The 20,679-nt window shown below is 43.5% G+C and overlaps 2 protein-coding genes across 2 annotated transcripts; both read right to left on the bottom strand.

Annotated features, from left to right (window-relative positions):
* Window positions 1-5,366: 5,366 nt before the first annotated feature.
* On the bottom strand, window positions 5,367-7,217 carry MYF5 (myogenic factor 5). The gene is made up of 3 exons (XM_059404681.1): window positions 6,717-7,217; window positions 5,966-6,041; window positions 5,367-5,557 (listed from the first exon to the last, which is right to left on the bottom strand). Exons 1-3 carry the CDS (start codon window positions 7,215-7,217, stop codon window positions 5,367-5,369), a joined length of 768 nt encoding a protein of 255 aa, XP_059260664.1.
* A 7,519-nt stretch (window positions 7,218-14,736) lies between these two features.
* MYF6 (myogenic factor 6) lies at window positions 14,737-16,533 on the bottom strand. Its single transcript, XM_059404682.1, has 3 exons — window positions 16,015-16,533; window positions 15,636-15,726; window positions 14,737-15,439 (listed from the first exon to the last, which is right to left on the bottom strand). Exons 1-3 carry the CDS (start codon window positions 16,531-16,533, stop codon window positions 15,321-15,323), a joined length of 729 nt encoding a protein of 242 aa, XP_059260665.1. The 3' UTR covers window positions 14,737-15,320.
* Between the last annotated feature and the right edge of the window lie 4,146 nt (window positions 16,534-20,679).

Here is a 20,679-nt window from a genome sequence, read left to right on the forward strand (position 1 = left end):
TATTTGAGAGAGAGCGAGCATGAGCAGGGGTCAGGGACAGAAGGAAAGGAATAAGCAGGCTTCCTGCTGAGCAAGGAGCCCAACATGGGGCTCACAATCCCAGGACCCGGGATCATGACCTAAGTGGAAAACAGATGCTTAACTGACTGAGCCACCCAGGCATCTCTTGGGTGATGAGATCATAGAATCAGAGGATATGACATTGTGAAAGAGTGCAAGGAAAACTTCAAATTGATGCCTGAGCTGACGTCAAAAGGAGATTGGAAATCAACTAGGTGAACTGGAGGAAGGAAGAGCCATGAAGACAGAATGTGGGAAGCTCCTTTGGCAAGAGGGAACACGATGGCTGATAAAGGTCCTTTAGGTGGCTGGAGTGGAGAAAGCAAGGACTTGATATTACCTCTACAAAGAGGTAATGCTTGAGATGTAGCTAGGAGATAGGCATGCAGAACTGGAGGGTGCTGTTAAGTCTGGTCTATTATAAACCTGTGTGCAATAATAAGCTGGAGGGGAAATGGGGTGATTGACATGATCAGATGAACGTTCTGAGATGATGCTTCTGGCTGGAATGGGCAGAAAAGACCAAAAGTGATAATATGCAAGATTTTTTCAGTTCACAGAGTTTGCACTTATACTGGTTTAAGGGAGAAGATAACGTTCGCTCCAAACCTGTAAAGCCTGGCCAACCGTGGATATTCAGGTATATTGGGATCCACATACTTAATGATTTCAGGAATATAATTCTTGGCATCACAGGCACAGCTTGGCTTTCTACTCTGTTGGCTTTGTTTTTAGGCAGAATTTCCAGTCTTGGGGATGAAATGGCAGCTGGCAACCTAGAGTAAAAAAAAAAAAAAATCCTCTATGTTATCACACTAGCAGAAAGAGAAAATTTCCCCCCTATCAATCCAGCAAATATCCCAGGACTGACACTTGAACAACTTGGTCAACTTGGTCATGAAACAATCATTGTGGCCAAAGAAGAGGACATACTCCGAGTGAGCCCTGAATGACTTGCTCACTTCTAGAGTCAGATGGTAGAGTCAATCTCACCTGAGCCACATGGCCTGAGAAAAGAAAAGGGACAGTCCCCAAAGAGAACCTTGGATGATGTCTCCAGGAGTGGGAGACCCAGAGAAAATATGGGGTGAGGGGACAGGTTAAGAGGATCTTATGATATTCCCAGATAGAGATAACCACAGTTTTGATTGAGAGTAGAGGTCTGAGAGCTACTTAGGAGAATAAATTTACAGGATTTTGTAATGAATTAGCCAAGAGGATAAGGGAGATTGACATATCAGGAGTCAATCCTAAGCTTCACGTTTACATCCCTGGTGATACCATTCACTGAGAGACTCAGTACGGAAAGGGAGCCAGGGTAAGAGGTCAGGAGAGAGACGGAATATCATGAGTTGAATTTGGAACATATTCGGTTGGAGGTGCCATTGAGACATTAAAGAGATGCCAGGAATATACAGGTAAAAAGATCAGGAGTGACATCTGGGCTGCAAGTACAACCTTGCCCAGAATAGGAACAGTCTACTGATTTGAAAGTTGTCTTGACGATGGATAAGGAGAGTAGCAGAGCCGGACTATAGTGAATGGGTAAAATGGGTGAAAGTTAGAGAAACAGAGAAAGTATATACTAGTCAGTATGGTAGATTCAATGTGGCTACAAATTCATTATTATTTTTTCCATTGAAAAGTGGAGTTTAATTTGCTTCTCAGTGATTCTAGGCTGGCTTTAGTAACTTGCTTGACCAGAAGAATGTTCTGAGACTTCCAGTGCTAGGTCATAGGAAGCCTTGTAACCTCTGCCTGAGCCTACTGGAATCTGAGTTATGAGGGAGTCTAATTAGCCAGTCCAAATAGAGCGTTCTTAGGCAAATTATTAAACCCTTTAGCCTCAATTTCCTCATTTGCATAATGAGAAGTACTCAATAATTACTAGTTGCTGCTTTATCATTAGTGCCCACTGAATCTATAATGAAATGAATTCAGTAGCATAAATGGAGGTAAAATTTGGTTTATTTTCCTCTTTATGGAGAATTATTTTGTAGGATTTTAACACTATAACAATATTAGTAGCAACTCTTTGTAATAGCATCACAAATGGCCATTTATCCTGTTTTACAGATATGGCAAATAAAAACTGAGAAGACAGCAAGACATCATTCTAGACCCAGTTTAGACTTTAGATTGAATGCTAGATCCTCTGCTCAGCCAATGTACCATGTTAAACAACTGAATCACTAGTCAAGAAAAATACCTATAATCAGCATTCTTAAAGGAAATCGACTTAATGTTCTATGCTTTTTGCAATGATGTGGAAAAACATCGAGAGGTGATATTTTCAGGGGGTACTTTGCCACTTCAGCTGGGCTTTCCTGAAGTTACAGAGAGCTGTGCTCTAATATCCTTCCCAGAAATACCAGCTCTGAAAGTCATGGGATTAAATTACGACTTTAAGCTAGTAACAGTTATAGCCCCAAAGAAAGCATTTCAGGAAAAACCTCTCTCCGATTCAGTAATTGTAGGAATGCCATCTTAGGGAAGAATTTGTGTACAATTTAGCCACTAACTCGTGTCTTTCAAATGAGAAGAACAAAACAAAAACAAAAAACAGGGGCAATCAAGACTCCTTGATTTTTGATAGCAGCTCCCTTCCAAATAGCACTTCCCAGTTTCCATCATCTCACTAGAGTTTTCCTGCATAACCCAGTAGGCTTGTGTTTCTCAGGCACAAGGAGAGAAGAGTCTCCTTTTGACTATTTCCCAAGAGCCTCCTCCCCACAGGTCTGCAGATAGTAAAAGGAACATTGTCAGTTTCTTCTAAAAGTTTGTCTGCCGATTGCATTTTCCCAACGGCTGAGGTGGGGTGGTCTGACATAAGCTCAATGACACCCCAACTGTTCACTCTAGGGGATTTCTAGTTTGCCAACTCCTGTTGTTGGTTGAATATTTTGCCGGGGTCCCTTCTCACTCCTCCCCATCCACTTCTGTGGAGAAGAGACTTTTCTTGGTCTGGACTACGGGAGAGCCAATTCTCGAAGGCCCCTTGTCAAAAAAGTATATATGACGGTGTGTGATATGTTGTGCCAAGCTGGTTGCTGAGGAGACACCAGCCTTGGATGTTAGTACACAGGAAATGAGAATGACTGAGCAAGTTGGCGTGGACTGAGTTACCGTCAATGACACATTGATCCCTACCTAGATTCACTCCAGACTAGCAGAAGATGAACTCAACACTTGGAGGCACTATAATTTCCACTGAGAATATCAGATACATTGACAAGTTGTAGAAGTGACTGGAGTTTGCTAAGGAAAAAAAGTTCATTTTTATTCACTTGAGTAAAATTACACAATATTCTCTGCTTGCTTTTCTGAAATGGAACAGAGTATGGTAATGTGACTTAGAATTGAATTTGAAAAAAAAAACAAACAAATCTTTGGATGACTCCCTTTATTCCAATTCTACAGAGAACAGCAACAAATCTCCAACCTCTCCACAGAAGTATAAGAAAGAGTGTATACTGAGCACAGCGTCCAGTGAGGGTGAATAACTCAAATTTATACTAAAACTATGCATATATCTCTGTCATGCCTTCTTGAATTCTCCTTACCTCAACTCCTCACACTACCAACCAAGGATGAAGAAAGACTCACCTGTGTGCTTAAAGTCAGCATCCCTATTAGGCCATGATGCTAACAGAGACAGGAGGCTTCATGATTTTTTTGAACTCAGCCCTTCTTCTCTTCTTTCCTTAATGGAATAACTTCCATTCTTTTAAGTCCGATGACTGGACAAGCACAAGAAAGATAATATTGGAAGGATGGGAAAAGTCTTCCTGAAAACAGTGTAATTGCCAAGCTCTGGCAAAAAGTCCATTGGATTACTGTATATAATGCAATCCTTAGCAATTTTAAGTGAAAGTGCACATTAGAGGATGAAACAATTATCTTTTCTGCCTGGGAACAGTTACTCTAGATGCTTCAAGGATATTTCCTTTTTATCTCTCTCAGCAGTAAACCTGTGAGAATTATCTCAATAATCATCTGAGCCTATTTCCTACTTAATTGTTCTATTTTTTAAATCTCAATTCTTGCTAAAGGAGATTTAAAGTGATGAACAATGAAAAATGCATGTCCATCATACACACACACAGAGACGCACACAATATGATTAATAAAATCAGAAAGGCTCTGGAAAGGAGGAAGCCAACTGTAGTCTGTTTCACTTGACTATAGTTTAAGTTTTCTTATTATAGCACTTTAGCAATACAAAAAAAAATCAGCCCAATACTTTTAAATATTTTATTGACAATATTAACATAATGTATCAAGATATTTTCAGGCAAGTAGATAAAGTAAATATGATCTAACTCATGAGCTATTAAAATGTAATGTTGTACATTCTTTTCATTGAAACATGGGGTCTTGTCCTGAATGACTTCCCTCCACACACACATAATTTGACATTATATGGCACGGTACTCAGAGAAGGGAAAAACTGTATTTAGCAGGCTCCCTTCAAAGCTGATTAAAATAGAAATGTTCTCTTCTTTTGTCACAACAGGACCTAAACTGTGTCCATGAGATGGCAAACATTCACATGTATCTACAAAGCCAACTATTTTGTTATTTTCAGCCCCATGTTAAAAATTTTGTGTCAGTGACCGCTAATTCCATTAGGGGTGTTCTTTTTTTAAAAACATAAACCAAAATATTTCTTTCATCTGAACAATTTTATTTATGGTGGAATTTCCAAAATTTCTTATATCTTGAAATTATCCACAAAGTATTATTTTGTGCTTACACAAAAAAGAGGCATTCCTTACAAGCAAAGATAAAAAAAAATACCATTAGGCAGTATTGTTATGTGTTTACTTAATACAATATCACCAAAGAGTTAATAGAAAAACAAAAGTTAAATATATTTAAAGTTTCCTGGAACTGATTTCTGGCTGTTCTAATGTTTTAAAGAAAAAAAAAATAAAGATCTAACATCAGACATAATATTTTGATAAGCAATATTTATTAAAAAATATAAGTTAAGCATTGCAACAAGCTACCTTCAATAAATTGCCCCCTATCAGAAAGAATATTATTGGAACTATATATCTAGAGCAATAAGGAGGTAAAGAAGAAGGAGGAGGAAGTGGAGGAGAAAAGAAATAAAGTATAATCACAACGGTGACTTTTGAGTTAAATACACTTTCCGTATACAGTGGCAAGATAATATTTACAAATTTACAACTGAAAGGAAATCTTTATGTACAAGTTGTTTTGCTTTTGAACTTTTGGGGCTTCCTTCCTCCTGTGTAGTAAGCCCTCCTTGTAGAACTCATCTAGACTAGATTTTCAGTTCATAGCACATGATAGATGAGCCTGGAATGAGAGGCCCCTGGAGTTGCAGGCTGTGAATCCGTGCTGGCAACAGGGGAGAGAGAGGCCGGGTCCTGGAGAGGCAATCCAGGCTGCTCTGAGTTGGCGATTCGATCCACTATGCTGGATAAACAATCCAAGCTGGATAAGGAGCTTTTATCTGTGGCATATACTAAGAATACAAGGAGAAAACCATTAAAAAAAAAAAAAATCCCAAATAGAGAGACTTGCTTATGTGGCCTCTTAAACCATAGGTCAGCAACTTTGACATCCAGAGGTCAGGTGGTCACAGAAAGCCTGTTGTAGAAATTTGCAACAAATATCTAGCAATTCACGGGGGTGAACAGGGAATGGAGAAGCCCTTTCGTAAAATTTCAAGCAAAAGTGCATATGTGTGCATCTGTTAGGGGGATTTTGAACAAAAGATGTGTGCCTATTTTGCTGCACCAAACCCCCTCCATAGGAATCCTCTCTTCTATTCCCTTCCCCAATACAGCCTGGAAAACCAGACTCTGCTTTGACAGGCTCAACTGTGAAGTTGAACTGATTTTGAAATTCCTCTGAAGTCATCAGTTCTTACCATTTGGCATATCAGGGCAGTAGATGCTCTCAAAACTGCTGCTTTTTCTGGACCAGACTGGACTGTTACATTCAGGCTATAAGACAAGACACAAAGGAAGTTTGTTTTCAGGTCTTGGCAAAAAGATGCTCCGAACTAGGGTGGCGCTGGGCTTGACCGCTAGCTCCGTGCATCTCCATCACCTTCATTGCCTCGATTTAGGAAGGATTGGACCTCGCCAAATTGTAAGGGCACCGAGGTCAATCTCTGTGCTTGAAGAAGAGGAGAGCAGCGGCAAAGGGAAGAGGGCGGGGGTGGAATTCAGCAGCAATGTGCATTGGGTTAACCATGCAAAATGGATTGGAGTAGAAGGAAGCCACACTAATTCAGGGAGAGAATACTTTCCCAGGGCAAAAACACATTAAAACCTGGCAACGATGGGGCAAATGCCCTCCAAAAAGAATGCATCAATATCCTTTTCCAGCCAGGCCTCAGCAACGCAGAGATGGGGGCCATGTTATTGATCATTTGCAGCCACCTGTCTCATATGACAACTCTCTCCTGCAATGTTCACCTGGAACCTGGGAAGAAGTCAAACTAAAATCCTGTTCAACAGCTGTTTCCTGGCATCTTTCTAATTGTGGCACCCCTTCTCTAGCACCCCCCCCCAAACTACCAAGCAGTAACTATTGAATATTTCGTTGCCACTCCTAGTTTAAATGAGATGTAAGAATTTTTGGAAAAGACTGGGGTGACCAGCGCTATCTCTTACCATGCCGTCAGAGCAGTTGGAGGTGGGGCTGGTGGGCTCCGAGCAGCTCTGTCCTGGCAGGCTGTAGTAGTTCTCCACCTGCTCCCTCAGCAGCTCCTGCAGGCTCTCGATGTAGCGGATGGCATTCCTGAGGATCTCCACCTTGGGCAGCCTCTGGTTGGGGTTGGTCGTGGTGCACCTCTTGAGCGTCTCGAAAGCCTGGTTGACCTTCTTCAGGCGTCTCCTCTCACGCATGGTGGCCGCCTTCCGCCGATCCATGGTGGTCGACTTTCTCTTGCATGCTTTGCAAGCCCACATGAGACAGTGTCCAGCCTGGTGGTGGCCTGTAGGTGCTCGCACGTGCTCATCCTCGTCTGAGCCTTGCAGCTCTGGTTTGTGCGCCCCGAAGGCAGCTCCTCTTGGCTCAAACTCATCCCCGAACTCGCCCTCAGGGGACGGGATGCAGGAGCCGTCATAGAAGTATTCAGAAGGCGAGAACTGGCAGCCGTCCATCATTTCCATCTTTTGCGGTGAAGCAAGTGGTGCACCTGGACAGCTGCGAGAGATACAGGGGATAGACGAAGCCTGGCGCCGCTGTGGGCCAGTGAATCCCCGGGCGGAGCTCCCTGGTCGGTTTCTCCGGTAATTAACAAGGGCAAACGCCTAGTGGCCTGGGTCGGGTGTGCTGGGGTTGGGGCTCTTTATATATTCTTGGGGGAGGGAGGCCGGCCCCAGTGGCCAGGCACTATTAGCATATCCCACCACAACCCCCGCAGGGGCTGTCTGGGCGAACCTCCGCCTTTCCTCTAGAGACAATTTGCTGTTTACAGCCCCTTTTGACGCTAATGGTTTTACTGCATTTCTGCTGGGGCGGGGGATCCGACCCGCTTACTCGCACTCTCTAGGTTACCTAAACCAAGGGATCACTTAAAGAGTGGTAGAGACAAAGGGACGAAGTCCATCCAACCTTTTGGGATTGCTCACACATAAAAAAATATTAAAACACACACACACACACACACACCCTACTATAAGCTGAAACCAAAAGCCGACCTGCCTTCCCAATCTTGGACATGAGGAATTAGCTTATTTTTTGGTGTTTGTTTCTCTTCTACATGAACTTTAATTATCTTGGGATTTTTTTTAGTCAGTGGATCGAATAACGGTTGCTAAAAACTTTGAAGCAACACTTTGAATCATGGAGTGAATCTGGATTTTTAAAAATCTATTTTGCTCTGGTCAGCTGGTCACTTTATAGGCTCTGCGTTGTTGGAGGATGGGCAGGGAGGGTCCTTTTTCCCCAAGACAGGGCTCACTCTGAGTTCTGCTTATCTAAAAGGAGGTGGGCTCCAGGGCCAGGTGATGCGAACCATCCTCGCTTCCCTTCCCCTTCTGCACACGTTTACTGAGCGCCTCTGCCCTTGTACTAGGCCTTTGCTAGACCTGGTACAGATCTGGCAGTTCCGTGCTGACTGCACCTCTGTGATTTGTACAGGAAGAAACTGAGTTTTAGACGGCGACCTCTCTTTCCAGGGGCGAGTTTCCTTTCTCCCCTTTCTGCTCCGCCCTGCCATTTCGACAGACTAAACAGCCAAGCTGGGCTTTGGGGTCGCTAATTTTCTGCTTTCAGGCGAGCTAACACCGTTACAGATGCGTCCCAGCTGCCAGCACAGCAATCCTTCTCGGCTCGTGTAAAATTTCCAGCTCAAACCTTGAGTAACTTCACACACTTTAGTGACAAAAGCCTTCCAGAAAAGTAATCGCATTAGGGTCTGTGGAACTTTGGTGGGTAGGAGAGAAGAGAGGGCTGCCATTTACGTAACAATCAGTCTATCAATTGGCGTTTGCCAGTGCTCCTCCACCTTTAACCTACTTCCAGATCTCTCAGGGCGGGGATGCGAGGGGCCACTGCTCTTCATGGACAGGAAAAAGGATTCCTTAAGGTCTAGGCACATAGACTTAAGTAGCCTGGAGATTTAGACAGGGGCTGTGGCCCGGTTAAAATAAGAGGGAATGTTTTCATCACCATCTTCAGTCATCCAGTCCAGGAAGCGTTGTGGCTGGTGGGGCGGCAGCGCGCTTTCTTGTATTACTTATTCCTAAAATTATTTTCCTCAAGCAACCCTGGTTGGCTGATCCCAAATCTGTAGGGATCAGAGAAGTTCTAACTTTTTCAGGGTGACATCCGCTCTCCAGTGTGAAGGTTCAGAAAAACAGGAGTGGTAAAATGTCAGTCACTAAGGTTAGCTTCTACCTGCAGGGCTCTGCCCCCTTTCCCACACTAATTCATCCCTAAGACAAAGATACCACCACACCCCTCACCTCTGGAAAAATCAAGCTCCTTTTTCACACCAAGGGGCTGCTTAATCGTCTGGCCAGTGGGAAATCCGTCTGCACCTTATTTAGGACTATTACCAAGTGGATGCCTTTGAAATGAATAGGGTACTGAGGGTTACACTAGATGAAGGAGTCAAGTTCTTGAAGGACCCAGGCGGAGTCTAGACTCCATCCACAGTGGTGGAAACATTGGAATTGCATACACATTGCTACCTCTGAAATACAACTGTGGGGAGATAATCTCAGCCAGGAAGTCACACAGGTTCCGGCCATCAGCAATTCCCCCACTTTCTCCGATTGTGCAGCACACACCTGACGCACAGATTTATGATTTGGGCCCAAATCAACTTGCCCTTCCAAGTTTAAGTGGAAGACGTTATCCTCGCCTTTCAGCTGATTTCTTTCCATCAGGCGCCTCCGGTGCTCTGTACCCAATCCCTCAGCGCGGGATATGTGTAGTCAAGAATGATTAAGATTTTTCTATTTGCCGAGCACTGTTCTCATCCCTTCCTTAAGTGTTCATTCATTTCCTACGGTCGACGACTCGGGGAGGGGGACTGTGTGTTAGATCCATGTTTAGAAGACGGTAACCGAAGCTCAAGGGGAAAGTAATCTGCCCCCAGTCACGCAGGGTTGGAACTGGGCATCCTGAGTCTTAGAGCTCGGGCTCCTAGAAGTGAATTTTGTTTGTTTTCTTGTCCATTCCGACTCCGTGCGCACGCTTGGCGCTGCAGCAGACCCTCGCCCGCGCTGGTGCCGCTCGCCCTTCCCTCCGCGCGGGGCCTGGGAGATGCTGTCACTCAGGAGGCTCTGTCAGTAAGGGCGGTGCTCCGGGGTTAGGGCCGTCTTGGGTAAGGTGATCTCAAAACAAATTTACCAGAGTGCCGCGGGCGAGTGGAACTAAAGAAGCCGCGAAAACACAAGCGCCCGGAGGCTTAATGGGACTTGTTGGTCGAGGGAAACGAGGTCCGGGGTTGAGGACCCTTGGGACTCAAGCGCTGAAAATAGGATCTCAAAACGCCGCAGTGAAAAAAACGAGACAAAACTTAAACCGCTGTCAGTGGTGGGGGCGAGGGAGGGTGAGGAGGAGGGGGAGGAGAGAGCCAAACAAAACAAAACAAACACACACAAAAACGAGAGACAATATACAAAGGGAAAAGGAAGCCAGTGTTTCCAAGAGGGCTGGGATCCCCCGGTACAGGAGGGATTCTGCTGCTCTTTTCCGACGGGAAACTGCGTAAGAGAAAATGAGGAACTGGGAGAGCTTCGAGAGAAAAATACTTTTTTTGGAGTGGGGAAATTGAACAAAGCAGAATGAAAAAAGTTGAAAATCACTTAAAGAGAGAGAGAGAGAGACATCTCCTGATTATTTGGGTGCTCTTACTTAAAATCAGACTAGACTGACTTTTGTTCCTCATCCAAAAGAATAAAAATACAAGCAGTGGTTCACTCTTTCCTGAGAAGTGAATTTCCTCCGTGCAGAGAAAACTCCTAAGTATTTAATAAGCAACCACGTTGTTAGAAATGACATTCCAGCACTAACTATAGGAAAGCCTTACAGTAGGCAGATGAAGGGAAGACAGTATGCCACGCATGGTGTTATAAATGAATGCCATCCAAGGTTTTCCTGGAGCATATCAATAATTAAAATATTTTTTCACTTAACATTTTGAAGGAAAATAAATGCATGTTTGACTTTCTTACAGTTTAGACTCAACAGGTTTGAACTGCATAGACCTTTAAGTAATCACCAACCCTTTTTTTTTTTTTTGAGAACCTATTTTAATTTAAGTATTATGGCAACAATCCTAGTGTTGATGGACAGACTCCACCAGCAATACAATGCTCAGAGCTCCCTTTCCTAGTAAATTTTGTCTACCCTAGGAATTCTGCATTACTCCAAATTTTCTGTGATTCTCTCAGTGGGAGAAACCAAATACACATAGAAAGATGAGTCCATTTCAATTGCTTCTGCTTCTATCTGAGACCCTTATCAATTCCTGGACAAAGGGAGCTGTTCTAGGGATTTTTTGCTTATCGTATATGACTTCACAATGTGCTAAACAATTTCAAACTGCTATTAACTCTGGGAACCAGGCACACCTAAGTAAACACATTAGTACCTGCCAAAGCTGCTGGAAGAATTTGTGGAGAAGACAGCTGAAGAAGACATTGGCCTCTGCTTGGATTCGAAGACTCCCAGGAGAGATCAAAGGCCCATGGAGGGACTTTGAGCAGCCTTGAGAGTAGAGAAAGGAGCCAGTCCTTGCAGCATTATCTTTGTTTCAGCACATGGCATAGCCATTCTGAACTCAGAAGCCAGGCTGACTCTGAACTAGGCTTGCAAAAAATGTCTTTTTCAGAATGAAACCTTTAGGGCTGAGAGTCATCTTTTTATAACACTGCTTTTGAGGGTTGGGGAGTGACTGGAGAGGTATGTTGGAGAAATGTCTTGAAGGCTTGGCTCTTTGAGGAAGCACTATGTCATTCCTAACTTACTGATGCATTACATTAGGAAATGAGATATTCAAAAGTTCAAACTTAACTATATTTAAATATATCTTTCTCAGAGAATTTTGAGATAAATAAAAGATATAAAATATTGCTTACTAAGAGAAAAGCATGAACAGCTATATTCTAACTTTGAGTCAAAAATGTCTTAGTAAGGACAGAGTTCAGTTTAGCAACCCAAGACTCCTCTGGCAGTCTCAACGGTAGTTGAGATCATTGAATTTCAGCACTATGCTCCCATTCCCCACACACAGGAAGGAGTCTGATATATCTATATCTATATCATCTATATCTATCTCCATCCATTAGACATAAATGAATTTCCATTATTTTTAGGGTTGGATTTCAATGATTCAAGTGTGATGATTAAAGTTAGTTTGAAAAAGCTGGCATTTGATCTTTCATAAATTATTTGTATAGTAATATATAAAAAGAAAATAACTCATTTAAAAAAATATTTGATAACTTTATGGCTACTTTGGGAAAGAGACTCAGTTTAAATCCCAAATTGCTTATCTTTACCAAGTTATTATATCTTGATTTTCTGCTTCCATGGCCCTGTTTGTTTTGCCTTTGGCCTTCGTAGAGATTATCATCATTAATATGAAATAAAAACATTTTAATTGCAAACACACCAAGGATTTCATTGGAAAACCTAATATGTCAACTATAGCAGTGGAGGTCACATGAAGTCTTTGGGAAATATTTGCTCTATTTAATGAAGAAACCTCTATAGGCAACTTACTCCAAACAATTTCTCAAGTTACCTAGCTAGGGGAGATAGAGAAGATTTGCTTTGTAAAGACTGAATAAAATCCATTAAGCAAATAAAGTCCATGAATTGATAAAAAACACATTCTGCTGCTAAATAGTTTATAGTACAGAGCTTATTATAGATACATGTGCAATCATAAAGTAAATGAATTCACCTGGTTAATTATGACATTTGATTTCAGTTGTGGCATGAATCTGTGGCACACATATATACCTATATCTTATTTTATATATATCCTATATATAATATGTAATGTGTATGCATATAGCAACAAACATACATACATAAGTACACACACACTTTAGGGAAATTCTCTATTGATTCTCAAGAAAAAAAAAATCATAGATACATAATAAGCATGATGGATGGACATACACACCACCCAGACATACTCATATTCATACACATGTTCTGATTGGATAATTTGAAATGCTCTACACTTTATCTTTAATTAAACTACTGCCCTAATTTGGAGTTGGCTAGCTAATCACTCTTGCGAAAGAACATTTGGAAAATAATTGCTGAAGAGAGCCAAACTGTCCTAGACCATAAATGTTCTTTCTTATTTGCCAAAGGCTTCTCTTTCAGGCCACAAGCGGTTGGGCCAAGGGGCTGGAAACCACTGGTATTTACTTGCTCTAAGCCCTGACTCTTTGCTTACAAATCCAAGAAACTCTTTCTTCCAAAGAAACCTTTCCGGGAAGAAGTAACAAGTTTCTCTCACACAAGCAGTTGTAGGATTCTGAGTGAATATGTAAAGTGCTAAGAACGAGTCTTTCATATTGCTGCTGATTTCATTGTTATTAATACTTTTCCCAAATAGCACTTGCAAGGCAGACTGCATTTGAAGGGACTGTGGCTTTTGGTGGAAGAAAACATTTGGTGGTCAAAGTAGATTTACTGATGAAAAATAACGAGAGCCCACATTTAGTGCTTGGGGTTCAGCTTTGGCTAAATCCTTTATGTGCTTCAACTCACTGAAATCTTCACACCCCTGAGTTAAGCACCATTATTGTTGTCTATTATTTTATAAGTGAGGAACCCGGAAGAAGAGAGGAGCTGGGATAGCCCAAGAATATACAGGAGCAACCCGAATTCAATCCAGGTAGGCAGTGCGCACAGCAACTCAGCCCTTTGCAGCCCCTCACATTCCCGTCTGCTTTTTTCAAATCTCTGAGAGAGATTATATTTCAATGTCAGTTTTTCTCTATGAACCTTTCTGCACCCTATAAACCTTCTAGAAGAAACAAGAATTATCCAAGTGCTGGGAAGGCAGAGTAACTACTACCCCAGCATGAGGCCTTTAGAGATAGATAAGGGGCACGATACTGCTCCGTGCCTGCAGGGGGCGCTGTCTGTGGTGGTATCTGGAATTTGCGTGGTGTGCAACAGGAACGTCCAGACTGTTGGGCTGGGAAATAGCGAATTCGGTTTGATTTTCACATTTGTAAACTGAGGACCAGCTGTGGGGAAAAAGAGGGAGGAAGAAGTCAGGGGTGGGGGGGGGGGGGTTGGAGGGAAGGTGCCGTTTGCAGAACCTAAGCGAGAAGTAGCGATTCCAGAGAAACGGCTGGCCCTCTGCCCCGCTTCACTTCCCACTGCGATTCTTGGTGGTCGTCCCTTCCTGAAGTTACAGGATAAACAAACCTGGCACACGTTGTAAAATCCTGGCTGTGAGGAGCTCCTGCGGCTTCAAGCTTCTCTGGGGGCTTTGCTATTTGGTCCAGCTAAGAGGTTTCATGTGTGTTGTTGTTTTTTGCCCTCAGCCATTTAACCCTTCCCTCTCTTGAAGCAACCTGTCCTTCAAAGAAGCCCCCCCCCCCCCCCCCCAGAGACAAATTGTTCCCTTCTTGTATCTTTCTATTTGCAAAACAAACCCCAGCCCCCGAGGCCTGGAGGATAGTCCCGTCTTTTAACCGGTCTAGTTCAAGAAAACTAGGGAAGGTCCAACGACCTGGCTGGGAGGCCCGTGCAGCCCCTGGCTCCTCCTGCGAAGGCTTCTTCGTGAAGGGCCCGGTCTGAAAAGTCAAACAGGGAGAGTAATTTGGGCTCAGTTAGCTGAAGAGATTTTTAGGCGGATACAAGTTTTTGTGTGGTTATCTCTTGCAACAGTGAGATTTTTACTGGACTGAAAATTCAGTTGTTAACTCTGGGTAAGTAAATCTTGCCCAGATCTCCAGGTAGAGGACGGTGAAAACATAAAAAGGATGCTAATAAAAAAGAAAAGGGCAGATTCCTCCTGGATATTCTTCACTTTTAGCCCCAAGTGTGAGGTCTATAGGAGATAAGAAAAGTGAACAATTTAATTCAGACCCAGGAAAACAACTCATGTTCTTCCCTTACAGTCAGCCTTTAAGAACACACCCAAATAAATGGGCTTGTGTGGCTTCTTCGGTAAAATACGGCTCCTCTTTATTTACGTGCACCTGCGCCCAAACATATTTTCTCAGATGAATCAAATTAGGACCAACTTTGTCCATAAAGAAACTTATTTTTTAATATTACAATATCAGGATCCTCGCACATTTTATATGCAATCCGTCACTCTACATTTAAAATAATATTTCTTAGGTTTACATAAAAAATGAAAGTACTAAGATTATTTACAAAAAAAATACATTCAATACCACTAACATTTAGAGGCAACGTTCCCACTTGGCTTCAGACAGGAATGAACTTCTTTTGGACGCGGCACAAAGGGACCCCCGGAATCAAAGGAAGAGGTTACACAACTAACCACACACACACAGAGTAAGGCTGCTAGGGCTAAGCCACTCGCGGTTCCAGAAGTAAAAGCCCAAAGCCGAAAGGCTTTTTCATCTGAGCGTGCACAACAGTTTCTGAGGAGTTTCTTTGTGAACAGGTCTCCTTCCCTTTCATAAACTCCTGGGTCTGCGCTCCTAAATGTTAATGTAATGTGACCCAGGCTCCAGGATTAGGCGAAGGAGGGAGGGTGGGGGTCTTCCTGCGCCGGGGAGGACATCCCACACTCCGGCCGCGAGCTACTTCTCCACCACCTCTTCCACGCAGGGCAGTTTGCGTTCCTCGGAGGAAATACTGTCCACGATGGAAGACAGGCATCGAAGGCTACTCGAGGCTGACGAATCGATGCTTGCCCCTCCTGAGTTCAGAAAAAGAAAAAACACTCAAGCACAGCATCCCGGGGGTGGGGGTGGGGGGAGTGGGGGGCAGCTCCGGGCCCCGCGGGAGGACCTCGGCCCCGCGCGTCCCGCCGTCCCGGCGAGCCCTTTCTTCCCTTGACCCCAGACCCCCTCCCGGGATATTCTCCAGCACGGCCCAGTGCCCTTTTACTTTACCTTCCTTGGCAGTTATCACGAGCCCCCTGGAATGATCCGAAACACTTGGCCACTGGGAGCTGCAGGTGCGCAGGAAATCCGCACCCTCAAGCTGGAGAAAAACCAAGGCCGCAGATTAGGAAAGAAACCTCGGTTCCGGGGAGGGAGTGGGGAGGTTCTGTGGGGGTGTTTCCCCTACTTCCTCGGCCGGGGACGAATTTCCTGCCTACTGCAGGCACCCCGAGTTCACGGGTCACTGGGGGTTCACTGGAGAGGGAGCGGGAGGGGCGGGCGAGGAAGGGGAACTGGGAAGGGAGACGGAGCAGCTGGAGGTTAAGGCCCCGAGGAAAGCGTCTAATCAGCCGGCGCATTCCCCTGTCCCAGCAGCATCTGGGCTTACATTCTCTTGCTTGGGTCTGTAGCTGAAGGGGTCCACCCCTAGCTCCTGCATTTTTTCCTGCTGATCCAGCTGATGGAGCAGGTCCTGCAGCCGCTCGATGTAGCTGATGGCACTCCGCAGAATCTCCACCTTGGGCAGCCTCTGGTTGGGGTTGGCCACAGTCCGCCGCTTCAGTGCCTCGAAGGCCTCGTTGATTTTCTTTAGTCGCCTCCTCTCGCGCAGGGTGGCAGCTTTCCGCCGGTCCGTGGGGGCCGATTTTCTCTTGCAGGTCTTGCAAGCCCAGATCAGACACTGGCCCGGGCAGTGGGGGGGCTGCAGGCCCGGGGGCGCCAGGACGTGCTCCTCTCCGCTGCTGTCGCTCCCAGCTTCCGGGGGCATTTGGTCCTGGCAGGGGGACAAGGTACCATCACTCCCTGGGTACAAAGGAGAGCCCTCGGCCACTTCTAATGGCTGCAGAGTAACATTTTCCCCGTCCAAGTAGAAGAAATAGGAGCCAGTTTCAAAAAGGTCCATCATCATGTTCTCCTCCTTGGCCTCTGACTCGGTTTGAACTGGGTGATGGGCTCAAAAACCCAGAGGAACCACCCAGATGGCATTTAATTAGTGCGGTGACATAAGTCGCCCCAGCTTTATATATAGTAGCTCCTGAAACTCAATCCAACTTTTAGCTGTCATGGAGCATCAGTCTCCCAATGTGATCACAGCCAGTGTTCTCCGGAATATCTGGTTTGAAAGAAAACTGAGAAGTGTCACTACCAGGACAACAGGACAATCTGTGTGCAGAACAGGTTAAAACAAAATACTCCAGGGAGAATCCTACAATTTAAATAAAACGTTTGGATGTTTCCATTTAAGACAGTTTAGGTGCTAACCTGTTTACTGGACAACTTCAAAACAACTGGGGATTTACACTGCTCCGTTCCCCTCCCCCAGGCTCATCTGAATTCTAAGTATAGACCCATGATGAAAGATTTCAGAGGCAATAGCCATTGCTCCAAAATAGCCTGGTTAATATTTGCAGAGTGGTTCAGCTCTTTTCTCTGTCCCGCCTGTCAAAAAGATGCTATTCCTGTGATTAAAACCATTACAGTCCTTCAAAGTTATACATGACTTTCAGGCTTCAGCCTCAATAGCAGCAGGTAAATCTCTTTCCTCTCTTTTACTAAGGCTGATAAGATGATTTGGGAGCTGGAGGGGTGGCTGAAGGGTGCTCAGATTCCTTCTCTGGCTATCTGCTTTGGGGGGGGGTGGCAACCAAGATCTGAATTCTGTACCCATCCCTAATGGGGAGCCATGGTGTGGTACCAGTGAGGTAAGGGGTGGCAGAGGATGGGGTTGTAATACACGGGATCACTTCTTTGAAAACAGTTTTAGTGGAAACAAGACTCACACCATAGCTATTTGCTATTTCAGAATTCTCTGTGCCCTTCCCCTACCCCAAGGTTCCCCCGTTATGGCTCCTACTCTGCACACTGTTCTCAGGGCTTGGTGGTTCACATCCTGATTCCCATTGACTCCAAATAAGTTGTTGCATAGGATTCAGGTGAGAAAGGTGGCAACCAAGTCCCAAGCAAGGATTACCAATTTTAGTTGTAGCCCGCCATGGTCCCGTGGTCGGGAACATAATACAATATAAGGATGAAGGAGAGCATCTCTAGATGGGAGAGAACCCCCTTCAAGTCCTAGCTAAGGTAATTTCAATGTATGTGTACATAGACAAGTACTAGTTCTGGATTGCTCCAGGATACTAACAGTTGTATTATAGAATTTTGTAGAGCGTTGACTCCAATGGTGTCATGCTTGGGAAGCACTTAGCCTTATATCGGCTGCTTGATGAACATTAGTTAGCACTAAAAGCATAAGGCTCTGTGCGGGGCTAAGACCATTTCGTACGAAGGAAAGAAAACAGCTATTGCAAAGCATTTTTTTTTTCTTTTTTTATTATCGCATTCTTTCCTTTTCCTTTCTCTTCCCTTTCTTTTGCTTTTCCCTCCCCGAGCTGTGCAGCCTTCACCTGTAAATGGCCTTTGGGATGACAGTCAACCTTGGTTTTGTCCTCAATAGTCAGTGCCTAAAAAAGTAGATGGAAACACAAGGTATTCCTATTCTACCCCCAAGTAGGGATAATTATAGGCTGTGTTCAATATGACTTTATCTTTTAGATGACGATGTGAAGACAGTTTAAGGGATCAATGGGCAATGTAGGAACTAGCTTCATTTTTGTGTCAAGTCACTTATTCCAAAAGATAATTCTTCATAGCCTTTTCTTACTGAGCCACAGGCTTCAGGGGTTATGTTCTGACATTTGAGACTGTTTTTATTTTTTTGTTATTGTGTAGCTGAATAATTTCCTATCAAGTTTGAGAACCATTTTTATTTTTATTTATTTATTTTTTTTAAGTACGAAACACGGGGAAGAATAATATGAAGCCATTACCTATTTTGTGACATTTCCTTCTATTTCTGGCAGGGCTGGTTGCTAATATCAGCAGGTGAAACAGCAGATTGGGGGTCCTGACAACTCATCTTATAATGTGAAGACAATTTGAAAAGTCACTTTTAACCAATAAAATATATCACATTATTGCTAAGATAATTAAGATAACAATAATTAAAATTCATTTATTCAACATTTGGGGGGTACCTACTAAGTGCCAGATAGTGTCCTGGGGGATAAGGATAAAAGAGTAAAAAATGATCCCTTTTCTCATGGAGTTTTGAACCTAGAAGGGTGAATGAAAATCACTAAGTAGTAAAAAATATGAGAGAGAGCCCTCAATTTGGGGTGCAGAAGGCTTAGATTACAGTCGTTTCAGCTTGTGAAGTCTCTGGCAACTCTAATATCTCAAATTCTCACTTTTTTGTCCATAAAGTTGAAATAGTGACAAAAGACGTCATACTCTCAAAGGTAGTAATGAAGAAGAAGTTTTTAAAATTGTGCAATCACTTCAAAAATGTTGCATATTCTATAAAAGTACTTTCATTAATGGAATTAGGTGTAGACAAAAATGAGATAAGAACAATATCACTTCTAAGGAAATTTGTCACTTGGAGAAGGAACGTTAAGGTGGTACCATTCTGAGACTCACTGTTGATTTTAAGAGGTATCAGATAGGTGGGGCTTCGAACGGTGAGCCTGCTATCTTTTTCCCTCATTCAAGTGTTGTCACTGGAGAAACAGTGAGTCAAAAATGTAGAAAGAAAAGATTCTAGAAAGTAGAAAAAGCTTTGAGGTGCTGATCAATATCACCCTCCCAGGCAGGAGTGGCATTTCTTTGTGTGAAATCAAACCTTACCTCGGAATTGTGGTCCCTTATTAAATTATAAAGCCCCTTTCCCAACATTCTCTAGAACTTGGGCCAATAAAATTTAGTGTTGCTGTTCACCTTGGTTGAAACAGGCTTTTCCTTCTTTTGTTGTTGTTTTGGGGGTTGGCGGTGGAGGTTGGAGGAGAGAAAAAGGAAATGCCAGCTTGGGAAATAACCACCCATTACTAGATTAGGTAATGGGAAAATACGCAGTGATTCCAAACAACTAACTGGTGAACTCTTGGAACTCGAACTGTTTACAGAATATGAGATGCCTGTAATTGCAATTGCATTATTTCTCATCAGAACTTGGGAGACACAGACCTTGACAAGTGGTCCAAACAGGTTTGTGTAAACTGAAATCCTCCAAACTTTAAATAGTGCAAATGCATTTTAAAAAATTATGGACCAATTAATAATAATGAGAGAATAATAATATTAAGGATCACTTATTCACTTCAGGGGCCTAGAGTTCATTCATAACAAAATCTGAAACTAGGTTGGTGATAGAATTGAGAGTTTTCAAACAATTTGCCACCTTGTTGTTCTTACTTCATTGTTCTTACTTCATGCTTAGTTATTTGCAAATGCATTTTCTTCCCATCATCTCCACAGAAGCTTGACTATATCCTGTTCTCCGTGAGAAGCAGTGGGAGGGAAAGGATTATAGCTGCTCAGTCAATGGTGGCCTGTGGCTACAAGCCTTTGGGAAGGTGTTGCAAGCAGTAGAAAAACAGCTTTGGAATGAGACAGAATCCAAGTTCCAGCCATTCTTCTTAATTTTTTTTTTTAAGATTTTATTTATTTATTTGAGAGGAAGAGAACAGGAGCTGGGGGAGGGGTGGTGGCAGAGGGAGAGGGAGAAGCAGACTCCCCACTGAGCAGGGTTTGGTCCCAGGACCCTGGGATCAGGAATTGAGCCAAGGCAGATGCTTAATCGACCGAGTCACCAAGGCGCCCCTTTGGCCATTCTTAATTATATATTTGGAGCCTCAGTTTTTTTTTTCTTTTTTTTAAGATTTTATTTATTTATTTGACAGAGAGATCACAAGTAGGCAGAGAGGCAGGCAGAGAGAGAAGGGAAAGCAGGCTCCCTGCTGAGCAGAGATTTCTCAATCCGGAGCTCGATCCCAGGACCCTGAGATCATGACCTGAGCAGAACGCAGAGGCTTAACCCACTGAGCCACCCAGGTGCCCTGGAGCCTTAATATTTTATAAGAAATCAACTGGCATATATAACACATCCATCACAGGCATGTCCTTCACCTAAAATGAAACGATTAAACGTTGAGTTCATAATAAGAAATACGCACTCAACAAATGTTACTTTTTTCCCTTCCCTTACTCAGTTCTTAAG

The sequence above is a fragment of the Mustela nigripes genome, chromosome 6 (genome assembly GCF_022355385.1).
Source record: "Mustela nigripes isolate SB6536 chromosome 6, MUSNIG.SB6536, whole genome shotgun sequence".
Taxonomy (NCBI): Eukaryota; Metazoa; Chordata; class Mammalia; order Carnivora; family Mustelidae; genus Mustela; species Mustela nigripes.

Coding starts and splice junctions, on each gene's coding strand:
- MYF5 (XM_059404681.1), bottom strand. CDS start 7,217: ATGGAAATGATGGACGGCTGCCAGTTCTCGCCTTCTGAATACTTCTAT. Junction 6,042..6,716: donor CCAACTGCTCTGACGGCATG/GTAAGAGATAGC, acceptor CTTGTCTTATAG/CCTGAATGTAACAGTCCAGT. Junction 5,558..5,965: donor CTGCCCTGATATGCCAAATG/GTAAGAACTGAT, acceptor TTGTATTCTTAG/TATATGCCACAGATAAAAGC.
- MYF6 (XM_059404682.1), bottom strand. CDS start 16,533: ATGATGATGGACCTTTTTGAAACTGGCTCCTATTTCTTCTACTTGGAC. Junction 15,727..16,014: donor ACAGACCCAAGCAAGAGAAT/GTAAGCCCAGAT, acceptor GTTTTTCTCCAG/CTTGAGGGTGCGGATTTCCT. Junction 15,440..15,635: donor CGTGATAACTGCCAAGGAAG/GTAAAGTAAAAG, acceptor TTCTGAACTCAG/GAGGGGCAAGCATCGATTCG.